The following is a 21,747-nucleotide window of genomic DNA, read 5'->3' as shown; positions in this document are numbered from 1 at the left end:
CAGCAACTTATTGAGGCCCTAAGCAATATAGTGAGACTCTGTCTAAAAAAATAAATTAATAAAAAAAGGGGCCAGGGATGTAGCTCAGTGATAAAGCATCCCTGGAATCAATCTCCAGTACCAAGAAAAAAATAGTGTCATCTAATACAGTGCTCAAGGTATGCAGAAGAATTGCATAAGACATTTTACATTTAAAAGGTAGGGAAAAGGGGCTGAGGATGTAGCTCAATGGCAGGACAAGTCTTAGCATACACTAGGCCTTGAGTCCCATCCCAGGCAACAACAGCAGCAAAGAAGAGTAGATAGTGTGAATTGTTCTAAATGGACTTGAGGTTTTTTTACACCTTACTTTAAGCAGTAAAATATTTTTTGTAATCTATAATATACTACATATATATATATTCTAACCAAGTCCTAGTAAAATGATTTATATTCAAGAACACTATTTTTTAAAAAATGTTTATTCTTAAGTTTTAGGTGGACACAATATCCTTAGCAAACATTAACATGCACGAATGATGACACCATATTAACATTATATAAGTTATAGATTGAAAGGGTATAAATAAAACTTTCCCAATTTGAAGACAACATGGTTTGAGTTTTGTTTTTGGTACTGGAGATATTTAACACAGGGTGCTTTACCACTGAGCCATATCTCCAGCCCTTTTAATTTTGAGGCGGGGTCTCCTAAGTTGCTAAGGCTGGCTCTGAGTTTGAAATTTTCCTGTTTCTGCCTTGGGAGCCACTGGAATTACAGGTGTGTGCCACTGTGCCCAGCTAGTATCTTGTTTTAAAGTATAATACAGGGACCTGACAATTCAAGGTGACATGTAAATAGGATATGTTAGCTGTGTTTTGTGCCCCAAGGGTTCCAAGTATTAGAAGGTTGATCCCCAGTGTGGCAGTGTTGAGATAGTGGGACCTTTAAGAGTTGGAACCTAGTAAAAGGTCATTGGGGGCATTTGTCCCAAGAAGGGATGAAGTACTTACTCCTGTGAGACCCTAGTTAAATGTTTCTGAGAGTGAGTTTTTATAAAAAGTGAGCCTAGTCCCTCCCATTTCTCTGGCTTTCTATCATTCATTCATTCAGTTTTTGGTACTGGGGGGATTAAATCAGGGACACTTCATCACTGAGCCAGATCTCAGCCTTCTTCTTCTTCTTCCTTTTTTTTTTTTATTTTGAGACCCTGCTTCAAAATAAAAAATAAAAAATACAGCCTTTTACTAGGCTCACCAAGTTGCCCAGTGTGGCCTTAAATTTAGGATCTTCCTGCATCAGTTTTCTGAGTTACTGGGATTACATCATGTACCACTGATCCCAGTTCTAGTTTTTTTTTTTTTTTTTTTTAATTTTGCTATGGGGATTGAAACCAGGGGTACTTTACAACTGAGTGACAACCTCATCCCTTTTTACTTTTGATTTTAAGATAGGGTCTTATTAAGTTACTGTGGCGGCCTTAAACTTGCGATCCTCTTTCCTCAACCTCTTGAGTAGCTTGGTTTACAGGCCTGTGCCAGAAAGCCTGGCAAGTTTTTTCCCTCCTATGTATGTACTACCATTACAGAAAAAAAAAAAAAAGATCTGTGTGCAGTGGCATACACCTGTAATCCCAGTGATTTAGGAGGTTAAGGCAGGATGATTGCAAGTTAGAGGATAGCCTCAGCAATTTAGCAAGACCCTGTTTCAAAAATATAAAAAGACTTAGTATGTCGTTCAATGGTAAAACACTCCTGGGTTCAATCCCCAGTACCAGAAAAAAAGGTGTCATTATATAGGGACATTTTCCTGTGTTAATATATAGGGAGCCACAGTAGTCTTAAAACAACTACATACTCTATTGTGTAGATGGACCACAATTTATTTTACTAATCCTTCATTAGAATACAAAATCTATCAAGAAACATTGCTATACTTGTTGACTGCAGAGTTGAAGGATATATTGGTTTATAGTTTGATAAGTATTACCAAGTTACTTTCAACAAACTATAAACTAATCACCCTTCCACCTGTGGTATTAGGGATGCTTGTATACCCATACATTTTTTGGTCAATCTGACAAGTAAAAAATAATTTCATTAAAAAAGCAATTCTCTGGCTGGGGTTGTGGCACTCGCCTAGCATATGTGATGCCCTGAGTTTGATCCTCAGCACCACATAAAAAAATAAAATAAAGGTATTGTGTTCAACAACAACAAAAAAAGTGATTCTCTTATTAAACAAATGCCTGTTACTAAGTGGAAGACAATCTGAAGAGGCTTATAGGATATGATTCCAATTCTATGACATTCTGGAAAAAGGAAAATAGAAAACCTACTATGGTAAAGGTTGCCATAGGTTGGGAAGAAGGGATGAATAGGCAGAGCATAGAGAATTTTTAGAGCAATGAAATTATAGTGGCATCCCCTTTCTCCACAGAAAAGTCTTAACTGGGTTTCTCCAGAAATCTTCACCATGGCTGATTTGGGGATTGCAGCAAAAGAGTCTTGCATCTGCAAAAGAGTTCAATGTAGATAAACTTCCTATTTTCGTGTTGCCTTGTTTTACTTGGCCACTGGCCAGGTGCTGGATGTCAGATCAGGCGAGGCGGGCAGTGACCAAAGGAGGCAGATTTAAAAGGGCCGCTGAGCGAGGCTTTATTGAGATATCACTCCAGGGCAGAACCGGATCAGACCCACAGAGGGGACAGGAGAAGGGTCTGAGGAGAAACCGCGTAGGAACTTGATGGGACTGGGATTTTATGGGGATCATGGCAGGAAAGGAAGGGCTTGGGACAGGAAAGGGGATTTTTAGGGTCCTTTGTCCCGCTGGAGTTGGTCAGGGGAGCTGGCTGAACTCCAGGATTGGCCAGGCTCTGCTGATTGACAGGCGTTTCCATTGGCGCCTGATTGATGTTTCTTTCCAGCGCGGGCTGCTTTGTCCTAAGTCACCGCCACCTATCTGACACTGGACACCCCCTTACTAGATGTCTACATTTTAAAGATAAGTTACCAGTTGGGCTCCATGGTAACAGCTGGCGGGGGGCGGGGGGGGGGTGGAGAGGCAAAAAAGGGGGTGGAGAAGCTCTCCCCTCCTCAGGTGTTGTCCTTGAAGGGTTAACGTGCCCAGAACAGTGGGGGAAAAAAAAGCTGCTTTTATGTGAACTTCTGCAGACTGTGAACTTCTGAGCCCCTCTCCTTACATGCTGGGTATAAAACTCTGAAACTACCTGAACTTGGGGTTCAGGGGATTGATTGATAACAGCAAAAGCTGTGCCCTCTGAACCTGGCTACAGCCAAATTAAACTATTTCCTGCTATCTTCAGTGCCTTGCCTCACCTGTCCCTACAACAAAACTATTTTGTATTATATAATGGTGGATCTATGCTATTGTATATTTGTCCAAAGCCATGAAATATACAATACCAAGAAGGCTGGGGGTAGAGCTCAGTGTGGAGTATCTTGACTAGCATGCAAGAAGCCTTCCACATAATTCCTAGCATAACTAAAAATAAAGAGTGAATCCTCAAGTATACTATGTACTCGTGGCAATGATTATGTGTCAATATAAGTTTGATTGTAACAAATGTACCACTCCAATGCAAAACATTAATTGTGGGGGAAGCTGTGCATGTGTGGGAGAGCAAGTTTATATGGAAAATCTTTGTACTTTCTGTTGAGTTTTACTGTGAATCTAAAACTAAAAAATAAAGTCTGTTTTAAAGCCAAGTGTGGTGTCACATGCCTATAATTCCAGCTACTTGGGAGGCTAAGACAGGAGGATCCCAAATTCAAGGCAAGCTTGGGTAACTTTGCGTAACTTTGCCTCAACATAAAAAAGGGCTGGGATATAGATCAGTGGTGAAGTGCCCTGGGATCACTTCCCCGGAATGGGATGGGGTTGGGGGAAGTAGGTAGTTATTGGTTGCTTTAACTTGGATAACTCTGCAATTTACCTCCTTTGCTCTTTGTTTATGACAGGGCCTTGCAAAATTGCTGAGGCTGGCCTTGAATTTGAGATCCTCCTACCTCAGCCTCCTGTGTTGCTGAGATTACAGGCATGAATTACCACACCCAGCTGGAATAACCTTTTTTATTTTGTTTCAAAGACATTTCAAAGTATTGGGCCACAGTTCCTTACAGAAGACTGGGCTTTTTTCTCTTGGTCATTTATAATTTGAGTTTTTTTCCCCTCTGAATGTAGAATTGTCAAAGTAATCATTCTTATGTGTCTTTGGGATTTGTACCATATTAGAAAAGTCTTTTCCACTTTCAGATCATAAATATATATTATTTTGTGCTTCAGGGGACAATAGGCTGTGGCTGGAGATATTTTTGTTTGCCACAACCGGGGGTGTGCTACTGACATCCAACAGATAGAGGCTAAGGATATTCCTACAGTGTAGAAGATAGTCTCTCCTCTCACCTCTGAATGAGAATTACCTAGCTCAAAATATCAATAGTGATAAAGTTATGGTTGAGAAAACCTGCCATAAATAATTTTTCTTCGCTGGCTATTCTGATCCACCTTGTTTCAGGGTCTGCATGTCAGAACACATTGAAAAGATAAGGGAGATGGGAAAGAAAGAAAAAGAAGATATTGGATAAGAAAATTTTTGTCAGACATGATGGGTACATCTGTAATCCCAGTGACTTGGGTGGCTGAGGCAGGAGGATTGCAAGTTTGAGGCCAGCCTCAGCAACGTAGCAAGACCCTCTCTCAAAATAAAAAATAAAAAGGCCTGGGGAATGTCACTCAGTGGTTAAGTGCCCCTGGGTTCAATCTCCATTACAAAGAAAATTATTTTTGTGTGTGGTAGGGATTGAACCCAGGGCCTCACTGCATGCTAGGTTAATTGTTATGCCACTGTTCTATACCCTAGTTAAAGGAAATTTTGGAAAGTTGGAGAAAATCACTTTATCCCATTTGTTCAGTGTCGTCTTAGTTTAGTACCTCTAATTTAGAGTTCCAAAAGCTGAAATGTGAGCAACACCATTTTATAGAATATATCAGAAAAGGGAAAATAACTCCATCAAACATTGGCATACTACTAAGGGACAGAATCTGGAAGAACAGACTAATTATTATGTAAATGCCTTTATTGAACTACTACATTGCTACCAGATTACATCAGTTTTTTTTTCCAGAGTTAGAGTAACATAATGATCTTGAAAACTATAGCAAACAGCTTGACAAAGCAAGAGTACATTAAATCCTACATATATAATCTTACTTTTTAGTGACCACAGCTTTTTGTTTTAGGTGTAAAATTTAAAAATATATCGTACACTTAGCATAGTTGGCCTACCGAATCCCATTTAAGTTCTGAATGCACTCTCTCCTCAAACAGCATTTTAAAAATTTAAAGAGAGAGTTTTATGACACAGGTTTCCAAACAAATAAGCATATGTGGAACTAAGTGATTTAGACAAAATATTTCTTTTGTTTACATTTTGAGTGTGAAAGGAAAGATGAAATTTTGGTGTACATTTTTCCTCTACCTATAATGTATGTTTTTTACTTACTTGAAGACCCCTTTAAAAAAGTAGCAAAATCAGCAGTCTTGTTGAATGTAATCAAAATATTCTTAAATGTACAAAAAAGGATCATGTAGAAAGAATACTGTAAAAAGATACTGATTTTAAGAATAAAAGAATAAGAAAAGCTTCTATTACATTCTGCACAGCCAGTTACTTCGGCAAATTTTCACTACTACAAAGTAAGCACAGGATACTCACATCCAAATACTTTCTGACCATAGTTCTTGAATAAGAATTAACATAGTGGATGGAAAGCAAAATGACCATCTAATAATATTCATATCCAATCATCTAAGCAAATCTCAAGAGATGGACATTCTAAGAGGGAAAATGATACAATAGAGAGACATAACACACAGCAATGGAAAACATCAAGGGCAGCATTCTAGGAGGAGAGAGTAAAATGTTTGGCTATGAGCACATTTCAGGTGTGCCTGCCTGACAAATCCAGCTTTGACTGTGGGAAAGAGGAGCTGTTTTTATTAAAACTCTTCCCACTGAGGGCTCTCAGGATGAGCTAGTCTTGTTAATCAAACTAAGTCTTTTAAATGACAAAGAACCTTACTTAAGCCATGAGCACTTCACCTGGAAATAGCTGACTTGCTAATCATGCACCTGGGAAGAAGGTTGGTTTTACTTAGGTTGGTTATTTTACACTCTCTTCATCCCTCTGCCCATCAAACATGCGAACACAGTCATGACCATCTTGGGCTTTACTTCCACCAGGTCTTCAGGGAGGGCATATACTCTGGCTCCAATTCTTCTGGCCATTGACACTGCATACCTATTTATTGAGGAAACAAAAATTAAGATTAATTTTTTTTTTTCTTTTTGGTACCAGTGATGGAACTCAGGGGCACTCAACTACTGAGCCACATCCCCAGCTCTATTTCGTATTTTATTTAGAGACAGGGTCTCACTGAGTTGCTTAGCACCTTTCTTTTTTGCTGAGGCTGGCTTAGAACTCATGATCCTCCAGTCTCAGCCTCCTGAGCCTCTGGGATTACAGGCATGTGCCACTGTGCCCAGCAAGATTAAAATTTTTGTCTGTCAAGGACACCATATGAGATACATTTCCTGTCATAAAATCACATACCTGGGATACAAAAAGCCCCACTGAAAGAGCCTACCAGAATGATTACTTTTTTTTTTTTGTTTCATTTTGGCTTTGAGTTCACTTTTAGGTTATACCAGGTTTTTTTTTTTTTTTTGTAGTAGTGCTGGGGATTGAACCCAGGGCCTTGTGCATGTGAGGCAAGCATTCTACCAAATGAGCTATATCCCCAGCCCTATACCATGTTTTTATGCTATATTTTCCACTCCTTTCCTCTAATATGAAGTGAGAATTAAGTTTATAGCACTTACTTCATATAAAAATGAAATCATGCTGGGTATGGTGGCTCACAGTTTGAGGCCAGGCTCAGCAATTTAGCAAGATCCAGCCTCAAAATAAAAATAAACCAGGCACGGTGGTGCATGCCTGTAATCCCAGCGACTCAGGAGGCTGAGACATGAGGATTGAGAGTTCAAAGCCAGCCTCAGCAACAGCGAAGCTCTAAGCAACTCATAAGCCCCTGTCTCTAAATAAAATACAAAATAGAGCTGGGGATGTGGCTCAGTGATTGATTGCCCCTGGGTTCAATCACGGTACCCCCCGTAAAAATAAATAAATAAAAATAAAAAAGCTGGGGATGTAGCTCAGTGGTAAAGCACACCTAGGTTATTTCCCCAGTACAATACAAAAAGAAAAAAGAAAAGAGAAAAAAAAAGAAATTATGTATGTGATTTGCACAATCAATGTTGATATTCTCATTGAACAGGTAGTGATGGATTGTCTCCTGTGATGTGAGAGACATGGAATGAAAAAACTTAAGCCAGATGCAAAAATTCAAGTTGCTTAGGTAGGTGCAGTGAGTACTTCCAAATATTCAAGGGAGATGAGAGAATCTACAAGGTATGGACAGAGTGCCTGGATCAAGGCCTGGAAAGGGCAGAAAATAAAGTGACAAAAGAACTGACATGTCTAGTTAGCAGGAACACATCTCAGCTAATCCAGAAAGCATTTCCAAAAGAAATCTTTAAAGATAATTAAAAATCAAGTTCCTGGAAAGAGCAATTCCATGAGGTTTTTTTTTTTTTGTACTGGGGATTGAACCCAGGGGCACTCGACCATTGAGCTACATCCCCAGTCCTATTTTTGTATTTTAGTTAGAGACAGGGTCTCACTGAGTTGCTTAGGACCTGGTTGTTGCTGAGGCTGGCTTTGAACTTGCAATCCTCCTATCTCAACCTCCCACCCTGCTGGGATTACAAATTTGCACCATAGTGCCCAGCTTCAAGAGTTCTTCTTTTTTTTTAAATATATATATATATTTAGTTGTAGATGGACATAATATCTTCATTTTGTTTATTTTTTTTCATGTGATGCCTCACGCATACTCCTCAAGCACGCTACCATTGAGCCACAACCCCGGCCCTTTAAGAGTTCTTTTTAATTTTTTTTTTTTAGTTGTTGATGGGCCTTTATTCATTTATTTATATGTGTTGCTGTGAATCAAACCCAATGCCTCAAACTCTTGAGGCAAGAGCTCTACCGCCAAGCCACAACCCCAGTTCCTCAAAAGTTTGAGAACCTTGAAGGTCAGACACAATACTAGGTTCTTGTATCTATTTTTCATTTCTTTCCTTTTCTTTTCTTTTTTTTTGTTTTTTTGGTACTGAGGATTGAATCCAGAGGCACTTAACCACTGAGCTACATCCCCATTCCTTTTTTTTTAAATATATTTTTTAGTTGTCGATAAACACAATACCTTTATTTTATTTATTTTTATGTGGTGCTGAGGATCAAACCCAGTGCCTCACACATGCTAGGCAAGCACTCTACCACTGAGCCACAACCCCAGCACCCCATTCCTTTTTAAAATTTATTTAGAGACAGGGTCTTGCTAAGTTGCTGAGGCTGGCTTTGAACTTGTGATCCTCCTGCCTCACCCTCCCAAGCCGCTGGGATTATAGGCATGTGCCACTGTGGCTGGCTTTTCATTTAATCTTTATGAAATCTGTAAAATAAAGTATTATTGCCCCCATTTTACTGATGAGGAATCTGAGACTCAAAAAAGTGAGAGCATACAGTATTTGTCTTTCAGTGCCTGGCTTATTTCACTTAGCACAATATTTTCAAGTTCACCCATGCTGTTGCAAATGACAGGATTTCATCCTTTTTAGTAACTGAATAGTATTCTATTGTCATCATGGATTCCAAAAAGCTGGTCTCAAAGGACAGAGTATGATGGTGGTTATCAGAAGCCTCAGTATTTGGGGAGATGTTGGTCAAAGGATATGTAGTGACAGGAGAGAAAACAGAGTCCTAAATAGGCAAATATGTAAAGATAGAAAGTAGGTAACACTTTGAATAGTGACTACTAATGATTACTTGAAACTTTTCTTAGATGATGAAATTATTCTAAAATTGATTGCGGGGATGGTTGTACAACTGTGAATATATTAAAAATGAATGTATATTTTCAATGGGTAAATTGTACAATATGTGAATGGTATTTCAATAAAGCTATTAAAAAAGTGTAATAACTTTTAGCCAGGTGCAGTGGTGCACACCTGTAATCCTGGAGCTGAGGTGGGAGGACTGGACATTTGAGGCCAACCTCAGCAACTCAGTGAGGCCCTAAGTAACTTAGGGAGACCCTGTCTCAAAATAAAAAATGAAAAGGGCTTGGAATGTGGCTCAATGGTAAAGCCCTTGAGTTCAATCCCCAGTACCTATATAAATCAATCAATCATGTTAAGATCTTTAAAAAAAAGAAAATACAGGATTCCTTCAGGTGATATTAATCTTAAGCCACAGAACCCTGAATTATAATTCAGATCTTCTGGGTTGCAAAGCCTGTGTTCTTTCCACAATATTATGCTCTCTCCCTTACTTGGCATTATTGTGCTTGTCATCTTCTGTTAGATTGCCACTCTTAACGAGATCATAGTTTATGCAGCCTGGCTGGATAGCATCAATTAAATCCACAACTGCCAAACTGGAGCTGATCGTCTTGTCCTAATAGAAAAGGAGAACAAATCTTTTCAGCATGTACAAATTAACAGGTGCTTCCTTATATGAAGTGCCTAAAGTGAAGCTCAGCAAATTAAAAAGAATTTTGCCATTGGCCCAATATTAATTCTTACAAAGTAAACAAAGGTTTTCCTTCCAAATGATAGATAATATCTAACAAATATAATATTTAATAGTCAAATATGGATTCTGACCTTAAAACTCTGAATGGAAGTTGATTTTCCAGCTTCACTCAATGTTCTGTTCACCCAGTTCACAATGATGTCATCATTAGCTTTGTGACCCTCTCCAAGATCCTCCAGGACATTGAGGGTATATCTAAATGAAGCAGCAAAAAAAGAGGTCACAATGTAACTTTATGAGGAAAAATGCAACATGTGAAAGATGCTTTATTTCCTTTTTCTTTTATTCTTTAGGTTTGAAAGACTCAAGGTTTCATGGAAAGAGATTCACATTATATGAGAAAACATCTTAAGCAGTAGTGGCTTGCCACTCATCTACATGTTGCATTGATGGGGACAAGATCTAGGGGGCTTAAATGTGCAGGCACATTTTGTACTATTCTAACAGTGAGAATGACTTAAAATAAGTCATAATGAATGCATGGGGATGTTCATATTTTTTCTGAGGAGTTCATTTATTTTTTTGATGATGGGAATCAAATCCAGGGCCTCATGCACATGTGTGTGGTGTCTACCACTGAGCTACACTCTCAGTCCCTCTGACAACTTTTATTTATCGCCACTAAATGAGCCTTAAGTCTACATGTCATGTTTCCTATGAAGAAAAGGGAAGTGTCACAGTTCGGCTGCCTAATTTATAAAGAAGAATCTAACAACCGAACATCCAACGTACATTCATGACTTAACTCATTTCAGAGACTAAATACAATGAAGTTCAAAAGTGTAGTCATTGGTATTTTTACTTATTAAAAACCCAATAAGAGCTAAATCACAGATCTGTATTATAGTGAAGCTCAAACAGTAAAAATTCTATACTATACCTTCTCATCAGCTGCCAGACTAAAGCCAAGGTCAAGGTTGGGTTCCCATCATTCAGGTCTTGTCCTCCAATGCCAACCAGGGAGAATTTAGCAGGATGCTTTCCTAATTCAACAGCATAATTGCAATTTTCTAGCTGCAAACATACAAATGTAAATGAATGGTTAATGGTTTTCATTTGTTTAATGTGCATATACATATTTGTGAGTATGTGTATGTTGTGCAATTTGCACACAAAAACAAGTAAGATGCAGTTCCTGTTCTCAAGAAGCTCAAGATCAGGAGTTTGTTTTTTTTTTTCTTTTTGGTGCTGGGGATTGAACCCAGGGCCTTGTGCATGCGAGGCAAGCACCCTACCAACTGAGCTATATCCCCAGCCCCAAGATCAGGAGTTTTTGAAACAAAATAAACACACTAAGAATAAAAACAGTCTGTAACAAAGACATGCACCAACTTAATTTCTACCTTTTTCATGTTGGCTCCAAGCTTTGGGTATGGAGGTTTATTAACCTTACTCCAGTCCACAGGAACTTTAATTCGTTCATATAGCTGTAAGATTACCAGAGCATCTTGCAGGTCACTAATGATTTAAAAAAATAATAATTTAATTAGTGTTTTCAGAGAGCTGAGCTTTTACTTTCCTGAAAAACAGTAATCCCACAGTCAAACAAGATACATAAAACCCAAGACTCATATTTTCTATCAATCTGTGCTGAAAACAGAGCTAAGACTATTGGATTCACTTGACGGTACGTATTGAGTGTGTATTGTGAAGAAGGCACTGTTCTAAAGGCTAGGTGCATGGGATAAAAAAATTCCTGTTCTTCCATTAGAGCCAAAGAAATACACAATAAACAAGTACTTGGACAGATACACAATATGATTTTTGCATGTACGTACTATGAAGGCAAAAGGAACTTGGGTTATTGATTAGAGAAAGGCAAATGGAAATCAGAAAAATAGTAAGGATATGGAATATAGTAAGGACATGAAATATATGTGGACAAAGAACATTACAGTACATGGAATAAAATAAGGGTATGAGCCATTATATGTGGGCAAATAATATTTCAGGTTGAGGAAATAGCGAACCAAAGGCCCTGAGGCGTCATGGATGCTCTGCTAAAATCATTCCCTGGACTGTTTCAAAATAAAGTACTTGTTTCCTAGGGTACCATAAAGACGTTTATATGGTTCTATCACTTGTAATTAATGATCATGTAAAGAATTCAGACTTTTGCAAGTTTGGAAAATGATGCAAACCACCATTCAATATTTTCCAATATAAATAATTGCTACAAATGAACATTTAGAAAAATCATTAGGGCAGTCAATATTTATGTAGCATCCATCCACGATGTTCATTACTGTTTATAATAGCAGTGGGATGGCTTACGCGTAGAGATGGTTTACGTGGGGATTAACACCAAGAGAGTTCATCCAGTTACGGAAGGTTCTTTCTTCACGAGTTTCTCCTATTAAGAATATTTAAAAAATTTAGTTATTCATTAAACTTCTTGTATATGCATTTAGTATCAACTCATGTATTACTTTATTTTATTTGCTCTATTCATATCTATGTTTTTCTAATCTCTAAGCATTCTTTCTAAATTCGTTCTAGATTCATGCTTTTTAAAAGTTTTTTTTGAATTTATTTTAAAATTAATGAACGACCATGTAATAAACAGTTAAGCAATTTAGGTTTATAAGCTTTTACTCTTTTTTTTTGAGGTGTTGGAAATTAAACCCAGGACCTTTAGCATGCTAGGTTAGCACTCTCCAATCAAGTTACACCCCAGCTCCATAGAGGTTTATGAACTTTATATATATATATATAACCTCCTTTCCCTCTAATCATTCTCCAATATCACCTCAAATCTGTATGTATCAAAGTAACTGATATTATATATACATATATATATATATGCATATATATTTACTTATTTATATTTATTTTGGCATTGAGTATTGAACCCAGGGGAGCTTTACCAGAGAGCTACATCCTAGTCCTTTTTTTCTTTTGAAATGGATCCTCATTAAATTGCTGAGGCTAGCCTTGAACTTGTAATCTTTTGCTTCAGCCTTCCAAGTAGCTGGGATTATGGGCGTGCATCACTGCACTTGGCTGATGTATTTAAAGTCCAGAACTTTATTGTAAGAGATCACTTGTATTCATCTCTTTTAGCAATTGCCAGTTTTTACTCAGCGTTGTGTCTACTTCTACCATATGCTTGCTAAAGCAAAGTGAATAAAGAAACTTTTTAGGTTAGGAATATGTTATCACTGTGGCCTCTCTGCTTCTACTCTATAGTCCACACATTAGCATTTGAGAAACAATTAGTTACCTTCTAATAGAGTCCAGTCAATATCCTGGTTCTCTGGCTTAGTTAGTGCTGGGTATTTATTAAACAGGTTAGCCACAAAGGCTAAGTTCAGTTTGGGGTTTCCACTGACAACATCAGCAGGGGTAACAAACTGTCTGCAACCTAATTTATCTGCTTGTTGAAGCATACTCTCAGCTCTCTTCAAATCATCTGTTTCCTGTCGAAGTAGAATAAGAAGACATTTTTTAAAAGGCTATACTAAAAATATAGAAAATTTCCCTATAATCATAGGCTGAGTAAACAATTGTACTTTCTTTTAGCTAACACATGGTACTTTTTATAAAATTGTCTTGAATGCAAAAAAAGCTGTGGGAGGGCTCTGCAGGATATGCAGTACCTCTAAAACACACTAGGTGGCGCCAGATGATGTTTTAACTACTGAGTACATTTAACTCAATTGGGATAACATCTCTCATGCCAAAATGCATTATGAAAAAAACCTAAATTAGAATTTTTAAAAGGAAGACAAAGAAAACATTAAAAGTGTTCACATTTTAAAATTAGGTCCAAAGGAAGGTATACTGCTGAAAAAAATGAAGGACATTGAAAAACAAGGGGAAAAGAACAACAGAGAATCAGAGGTTAAAATGAGTGTTTGGAGAAGACTGAGGCACCTGGATGGTGGTGGGGAGACAGTCTCTGGAGACAGTCTCTGATATTCCTAAGGGAATATCACAGGTGAGGAGAAATGGAACATGATTGTGTAGGACCTTAAATGCTAAGCAGGGCATTTAGACTGAACTCTAGAGTCACTGGTGGAATCCTTATAGGATTCTGAGCCGGGAATACACAAAGAAAAGTGTTTTAGGAAGATCAGTCAGGAAGGATTGGCTGGAGAAGGGCTGTATCAGAATCAGTATACTGGCACCATTTACCCAAGCCATGAGTCCACCAGATCAGCCATCCCTGACAGCTCCCTTAATCCCTTCTCCCTACCAAGAGTGACCTGAGCCGAAGAGTTTTACATTTAACATACACACAAAAATATAAGCATATAGGTCAGTTATAAATTCAGTTCTGGTAAAGGTAGAGTAAAAGACTTTGGTCAATGTAATCTACTTGGTTCTGCTGCATAATAGGGCACATATGTGGATTTTGTTAATTAGTAGAATGCATTCTGCTTCTAATGGGAAAAGAAAAACACAGAATTCTAAAATGTTGGGACCAAATAGTCTAGTCCATTCCTTCATGGGTGGGCAAAGTGAGATCCAATTTTAGGACAAAACTTGCCCAAGATCATTGAGCAAATTGGTAACATAACCAGGAAACATGGTCCCTGACAGTGATTCCCCAAACTGGGTTTCATGAATCAGGATTTTGTGAATGTATTCATATTACTCAACAAAGGAATATTACAGATGTAGATATGAATATGTAGTCATTAAATCTATTACTTTGGTTATAATCCAAAATACTTGAAAGAGACTAGTCTCTAGTGCTTATTTTTGCATACTTGCTTTGAATATTTCATTCGTATAAATGAATAAATAATTATGGAACTCACCAATAAATGATCAAAATCAATCAAAGCTAGTTTTTCCCCTGAGTTATACATACAATAACACTTTAAAAAAATAATGCTTAAAATTGCCAACATTATTACATGCAGTTATAAAAATTCTTTTTTTAAAAAATCTGTTTTTATTACTTCAACTACTGTCTGGTTCTAGTTTTTCTTTCTTTTAACAATTTTGTTCTGATTAGTTATACATGATAGTAGAATGTATTTTGACATATTACACATATATACAGTATAACTTCTCATTCTTCTGGTTATATGTGATATAGAATTACATTGGTTGTTTAATCAAATGTGCACATAAAATTCTTATAAGAAATAGACAACAATATTGTAAGGCTGTAGAATTCAAAAGAGCACCGATACTTACATTGAAACCTGACATGTTAATATCTATCCGTGGTTCACCTTCCTTTTGTCCTTTTGGCGCAATTTGATTGAGAAGATGGAAATAGGCTTTGGAATCCTACAAATGAATTGAAAATGTCAGTGAGATCACAATTATAAAGAGTGAATAATGTAAGGCTTGGGCCTTATAGTCTATCTTCTTATTTAACTGATCTTTCCCCCAGGAAACTTAAATCTATCTGGTCTGTCTTGAATATGGATGAACTGGATTTTGACATGACTTTAAAATTTACTGAAATCACTGATACAATAATGCTAATAAACATTTCTGTACCTTCACTGAATTACTGAAGTCAACAAGCTGGATAATTAAAATAAGCATGGAAAAAAAGTAGTAGAGCAGAGATCCAGGAAGCATAGGGAAAGAGAAGATAAACAAGTTATATCATTATAAGGCACAATATATACCATAATGTATGGCGAAGAGATCTGCTATGTTAACAATACATTTAATTATAAATTTAAATGACATGATGTCTTAAATGAGAAGCCCTTTAGTTAGCAAAATAACATTTACCTCTTTAGATTTGGAGTATACTTAAATAAATAAGCTTCTTTCTCTCTCTTTTTTATTTTTTTAGGTGCTGGGATTAAACCCAGGGCCTCACACATGCCAGGCAAGAGTTAAATGTTCTACCACTGAGCTATGCTCCCATCCCCAAATTTCTCTCTTTGTTTTAAGCTTCTAGACTCTTATCTTTTGACTACATAAAACAAAATGAAGTTGTTCATCTTGGGGGTGGGATGGGTGAATTAGGCTGTGTGGAAACTCTATAGAACACATCTTGGAAACCACTGTACTAGTGCAAATTCTAAGTTTCTTAACACACAGGTCAGGTAAAATTCTGCCTCTCTGAAATACTAAAGGACAAGAACTTGAGTTCAATATTCCTTAATTCTGTCATATCTGAAGACCACCTGTCTAGCTGTGACAGTTTTCTATTATTGGGTCTTGAATATCCAGACAGGCTATAAAGGAGTGTTTCTCTATAGACTGTGTGCATCCTAATCCCCTGGGGAAGTTGCTCAGTATGTGGGTGACTGGTTCCAACCCCAGATCTGCCAGATATGAATCTCTCATAGCTGCCAAGAAAGCTGTATCTCTTCTTCTTCTTTTTCTTTGTAGTACTGGTGACTGAACTTAGGAGTGCTGTACCACTGCAATATATCCCCAGCCCTTATTTTTTTCATTTTGAGACAGGGTCTTGCTGAGTTGCTGAAGCTGGCCTCAACCTTTCAATCCTCCTGCCTCAGCTTTCCAAGTCTCTGGGATTATAGGCATTATGCTATCATGCCTGGCAAAGGCTGCATCTTAAACCAGCCATGTAAGTAAATTTAAAATTCAGCATCATAAAAGACTCTTAAGAATGGGGATAATCGGGCTGGGGATGTGGCTCAAGTGGTGGCGCGCTAGCCTGGCATGCGTGCGGCCCGGGTTCGATCCTCAGCATCACGTACAAAGCAAGGATGTTGTGTCTGCCGATAACTAAAAAATAAATATTAAAATTCTCTCTCTCTCTCACTCTCTCTTTAAAAAAAAAAAGAATGGGGATAATCAATGAGTGAAAGCCATTTCAAAGCAATTCATGAAATGTCAATCCAGATTCTATGATTTGTAGACAGAGGATTTACCTCTTAAGGAACAGTGCATTCCAGTTGCAAAAGTGCTTTCATTTCTAATTACTTACTAAATGTACATAAACAATTTATAATTTAATCCTATGCATTTGAGAAGAACTGGTAGAGTAGACCCAGCAGAGTCTTTATTTACTACCCTGAAGGAAGCTTTATAGTGGACAATTTGAACTTGAATATAAAGTGGAAGTTAGTTTTTATATTACCAAACAACTATTTGTATTTCAAAAAATTCAAAGCAGGCTTCATTAAAAAATTTTCCTCTTGTACATTTAAAAGATGAATCCATATACAAATGGTTTTCAGGAACACATCTAATGCAAGAAGCAAAACATATCTGGCCAGATATGTTGTATAAGTTAAAAGAAGGGAAAGGGTCATCTGTCTAATAATTTGGGTATCCTTTATTTTTGCTAATCAGTAGAGCTAGTATTCCACTGCTTCCTTTCACCACTGAACAAACTGATACAAACACAGGGTATTGCTTTCATCTGGAGTTTCAAGAGTTGAGTCAGTTGATAAAACAGAGCACCTGCTGTCCCCTGGTATCACAGGGGATTGGTTTTAGGGCACCTTCCTCCCCTGGACACCAAAATCTGAGATGCTTAAGCCCCGTATGTAAAATAGTATATTATTTGCATATAACCTACACACATCCTTCATACAAATAATCTACAGATGATTTAAGTGTATGTGGAACCTAAGAATATGAGAGTGTCAACTGTATTTGCTATGGCATTTTGTCCTTCTCCATGTGAAAAGTCAAAGGTTGTATGTGGTGAGTAAATTCTTCCTTTCCTTTTGTTTTTTCTCTACTGCTCAAGGTTGAGTAGTGAGTGCCACATTAAATTTGACAGAAGAAATATTCGAGGGGCTTTTATGCCGTAGGTATTGTGTTAGAGGTGGGATTTAGTAGGAAGGTATTGGGACAGGGGCTGAGGTAGGAGACAAAAAGTGCTCATCATTCCCTCAAAGAACTCAACCTCTAAAGATGAGAAAATATGACATGGCAGAAACTGAATAAGAAAGGTGACAGGAATCTTGAGGCACCTCCTTTCTCTTCTAGTCTTTACTACAGACGTACTGTGGCCTGGGAAAGACAGTTAATAATAGAAAATTCACGCATGATTGTTTTATACTCTTATGTTCCACAGTAGGCAAGTGAGGCATGGTGATGCAGGCCTGTAATCCCAGTTACTTGGGAGACAGAAGCAAGAGGATCAAAAGTTTGAGGCTAGCCTCAGCAAAAAAGACTCTGCCTCAGAAGAAAAGGATTGGGGATGTATCTTAATGGTAGAGTATCCCTGGATTCAATATCCCATATGGGTGCACAGTAGACAGAATACAAAATATTACCACTATAATTCTTTGACTCTTTTCTACAAAATGACTTGGTGCTCATGCTCCTGACTTGGCTCAACCTCTCTACTAGAATCTTCCATTAGGAGGACTGGGGGTGTGGCCCAGTGGAAGAGTACTTCCCTAGCATGCCACAGACCCTGGGTTCAATCTCTGGCACTGCAAAAATAAATAAGTGATACTAAATTTTAAAAAAGTCAGCCACCAAGGCCAAGAAGCAATAAGGCTTGATAATATACTATTAGATTTTTTCCCCTCAGTTAAGATGGGATGAAATCCCCCAAGATCTTATATCCTTCCAAAGTGTTAAGGCTTTTTGCATGGGTACCTTGATGTCAGCACTAAAGTTGTTGATTTTTTGCCAGCCAGAGTTTTCCAAATGAAAGTTTGCCCATCTAAGCAGAAGCTCTTCTGGAGACAATTTCATAAGCTCCTCCAAGGTCTCACCATCCCGAAGCAAAGCAGCTAAAGCTAGAAAAAAAAATACATGATCAATATATGATATAATAATGGTCATGACAAGTTCACTCAGTCTTTTGACACCCTAGTAAGTAACAGAGATGCAAGAACCTAATTAAAAAATAAATATGTAAGTAGACAATTATTAACAAGCTAACTGGTAGAGACAGTATTATGAGAATGCACACCAAATATTACAGTAAGTTATATAATTTATTTTTTCTTTTATAATTCTTCACATTCCAAACAAAGTTGTAGATTTTAAGCTTAATATTTTCATATCATGTTACAGTTATAGATAAATTGTTAACACTTTTAAAATCAGAAATCTGGGAAGGATATTTAAATTTGGAACCTTTTACTTAACCTTTTAATTAAAGCAGCTTAGAAACACTATAGTACTTATATTTAAGTATAATCAATTAACTTGCAGGATTAAACTTATTATTTATTTTTGGTACTAGAAATTGAGCCCAGAGGTACTCTACTACTGAGTTTCATCCCCAGCCCTTTTTATTTTGAGACAGGGTCTCACTAAGTTGCTGAAGCTAGCCTCAAACTTGCAGTTCCCCTATCTCAGCCTCAAGTCTCTGGGATTATAGGATTATACACTACTATGCCCAGAAAAACTAAATGATTTCTGAAGAGGTCCAAGTAATAATTTTATCAGGCACATTTCATCTTTGATGGATTCCTGTCAATATGGCAGTTAGAGATTAAAAAAAAAAAAAAGAACAGAGGCAAGATGGCTATTTGTATAAAACCTTCCTTCTATTCCCTACCCCATCAAATCAAAGGTTGCAAAGGATCAAATAGTCAGTCCCACATCTAGTACCTGATTTATCACATGAACCAATTTTAAAAAAAAATTTGTTTTCCCCCTTTCCTTCAAGTCCTTTAAGCAAGACTAACACAGCTGTGAAGAAGGCCAGCAAAAGTAGGAGCAGGGCCTACAATCTCAGCTGCTCTGGATGCTAAGGCAGGAGGATCACAAGTTCACAGCCAACCTGAATGAGGCCCCATCAACAACAATAATAATAAAAGGATAAACATAGGACCTTTTGAGTGGATTAAAAATGTAAAGCTGTAAAAGCACAAAAGAAATCTTATGTGAAAAATAAGACTTGTTGTAAAAACTTAATGAACTTAATAAAAATGAACAAACATCAATAGCATGAAAAATTAAAAAAAAATAAGACTTGGCAGACATTTTAAGACCTGTGAAATATTTTTAGATTCCCAAATGTATACATGTCCTCAAAGGTAATTGAGGATAGAGATGGTGATGGTAGGAATCTCTGGAATAAAATATGAATATTTACAGTGGTGTTCATTTTTTCTCCTCTCTTGTTCTTTTCAAGGAGGATGCAATCCAGGTCCTTGCTCATGCTAGGCAAGCACTTTACCACTGAGTTACACCTCCTGATCCTTAACATTTTCGACTTTAGAGAGAGAGGGTGGTGTAGCACTTTCTAGGATCCAATAATAATTTTATTGCATTTAAAGTATACATTGTATAAATTGATGAAATGATACAAAAATCTATACCTTATGCTACTAAAATGATGTTTCTGGGGCTGGGGTTGTAGCTCAGAGGAAACAGCACTCGCCTAGCATGTGTGAGGCACTGGGTTCAATCCTCAGTACCACATAAAAATAAAATAAAGGTATTGTATCTATCTACAAATAAAAAATAAATCTTTAAAAAAATGTTTCTGCTGGTTCAGGAAATGTGGGATCATCAAGGGTTAGTTAGAAGACTTTGGAAGAGGTCTAAATACATAATAGAATACAAAAGGTATCCAAAACCATAAGTGTCCATCTCATTCCACCATCTTGCCCCCAACCTCTGCCCAATCCAAAGTTCCTCCGTTCTTCCCTTGCCCTCCTTCCCCCATTATGGATCAGCATCCACTCATTAGAGGAAACATTTGGTCTTTGGTTTTTTGGGATTGGATTACTTCACTTAGCACGATATTCTCCAGCTCCATCCATTTACCTGTAAATGCCATAATTACCCTACGTATGGGTATGATTCCACTAATGGTGTGACTCTACATCATGTACAACCAGAAAAATGAGAAGTTGTGCTGCATTTGTGTAAAAAATAAAATTAAATTAAAAAAAAATAGGGCTGGGGATGTGGCTCAAGCGGTAGCATGCTCGCCTGGCATGCGTGCGGCCCGGGTTCGATCCTCAGCGCCACATACAAACAAAGATGTTGTGTCCGCCGAAAACTGAAAAATAGATATTAAAAAATTCTCTCTCTCACTCTAAAAAATAATAATAATAATAAGTGCACAATTGCGGACCTGAGGATGGTGATGACATGAGGGTTGTGTGGACACAGCAAAAAAGGATATCAAGTTCCTTAATATCTGTTTTTGTACCTTTACTGTAAAATAAATTTTCAAGTGCCAGGCAAATGTTAATTATTACTAAAGAAGAGAATTATAATTAGACTGTTTTCCTAAATAACTCTATGGCATTAATGAATGTTAATTCTAATCATCTAATCACCTCAAGCTTGACAGTAAAAGCTTGACAGTTTGCATGATGAGAAAAAAAACACTAAACAATTTCCAAAATACTGTGCTCTATTACCTTCGTTCCTGCTTAATTCAATGTCAGCGAACAAACCAATCTTAATGATCTGCCAAAGCAATCCCAAAACCAGATGAGGTTTCCCAGCCCGCAAGTCCTCTGCACCAATGTTCACAACATGACACCCGATGGCAGATGCAGAGTTCAGTGCCAGATTCAAGTTTTCCTGCAAGACAGCCAAATTACACACTTGCTTCTTGGCCTTCCAATTTTCCTTCAGTGAAAATGACACTCAATGAAGAAATTAATAACCTATATTAACTTCACCCAGACTTCAGAGTTAAAAAGCACAGTTAAATCAGATCCCTGCCTTGCTGCTATTATCTTTTGCAGAATTCCATGGGAAGTTGACATGGTATTTTTATCTGGTCCCTTTTGAATTATGCTGACATTAAATGAAAAGGCTGAGTAACCAAAGTAAGCATGTCCATTAGCAAAGTGTTATGTTTTTAAAAATGTCTTAATGAGAGTTCAATACTATGGCATACATCCAAATTCTAGAAGTCATCAATCTCCACATCCCAAGGGATGCTCTTGCTTGAGGGAATTTTGCTACCTAATAGTCCAGTATTTAATCAATGGAAAAGAAAAATGCTCCTTCCTTAAGCATGTCAGTTAATTAAGAGTTCAAATATTTTCACTTATTTCTGCAACATTTGAACAAATTATGAAAAGATCATAGGGCTTTGAAGTTAGTCAGGGACATAACCTTCCAATATTAACCTCAAGCAATCTTGCAAAGTAATATCAACATAATAATGTGGGGACTAAATGAGAGTT

At 37.3% G+C, this 21,747-nt stretch overlaps 1 protein-coding gene across 2 annotated transcripts in view; it reads right to left on the bottom strand.

Annotated features, from left to right (window-relative positions):
• Nucleotides 1–5,061: 5,061 nt before the first annotated feature.
• Pls3 (plastin 3) overlaps nucleotides 5,062–21,747 on the bottom strand; it is an 86,450-nt gene continuing 69,764 nt past the window's right edge. For both annotated transcript variants that reach the window (XM_077106769.1, XM_077106770.1), the window contains exons 7-16: nucleotides 20,968–21,133; nucleotides 18,233–18,375; nucleotides 14,873–14,968; nucleotides 12,945–13,140; nucleotides 11,996–12,074; nucleotides 11,065–11,179; nucleotides 10,602–10,735; nucleotides 9,793–9,916; nucleotides 9,459–9,583; nucleotides 5,062–6,304 (exon numbers count right to left, since the gene is read on the bottom strand). In XM_077106769.1, the coding sequence (XP_076962884.1) occupies nucleotides 6,172–6,304; nucleotides 9,459–9,583; nucleotides 9,793–9,916; nucleotides 10,602–10,735; nucleotides 11,065–11,179; nucleotides 11,996–12,074; nucleotides 12,945–13,140; nucleotides 14,873–14,968; nucleotides 18,233–18,375; nucleotides 20,968–21,133 (1,311 nt within the window). In that variant the 3' untranslated portion in view covers nucleotides 5,062–6,171. The remainder of the gene's footprint in view (nucleotides 6,305–9,458; nucleotides 9,584–9,792; nucleotides 9,917–10,601; nucleotides 10,736–11,064; nucleotides 11,180–11,995; nucleotides 12,075–12,944; nucleotides 13,141–14,872; nucleotides 14,969–18,232; nucleotides 18,376–20,967; nucleotides 21,134–21,747) is intronic.

This window comes from Callospermophilus lateralis, chromosome X, assembly GCF_048772815.1.
Source record: "Callospermophilus lateralis isolate mCalLat2 chromosome X, mCalLat2.hap1, whole genome shotgun sequence".
NCBI lineage: Eukaryota > Metazoa > Chordata > Mammalia > Rodentia > Sciuridae > Callospermophilus > Callospermophilus lateralis.
This window is presented reverse-complemented; position numbering and strand designations above follow the sequence as displayed.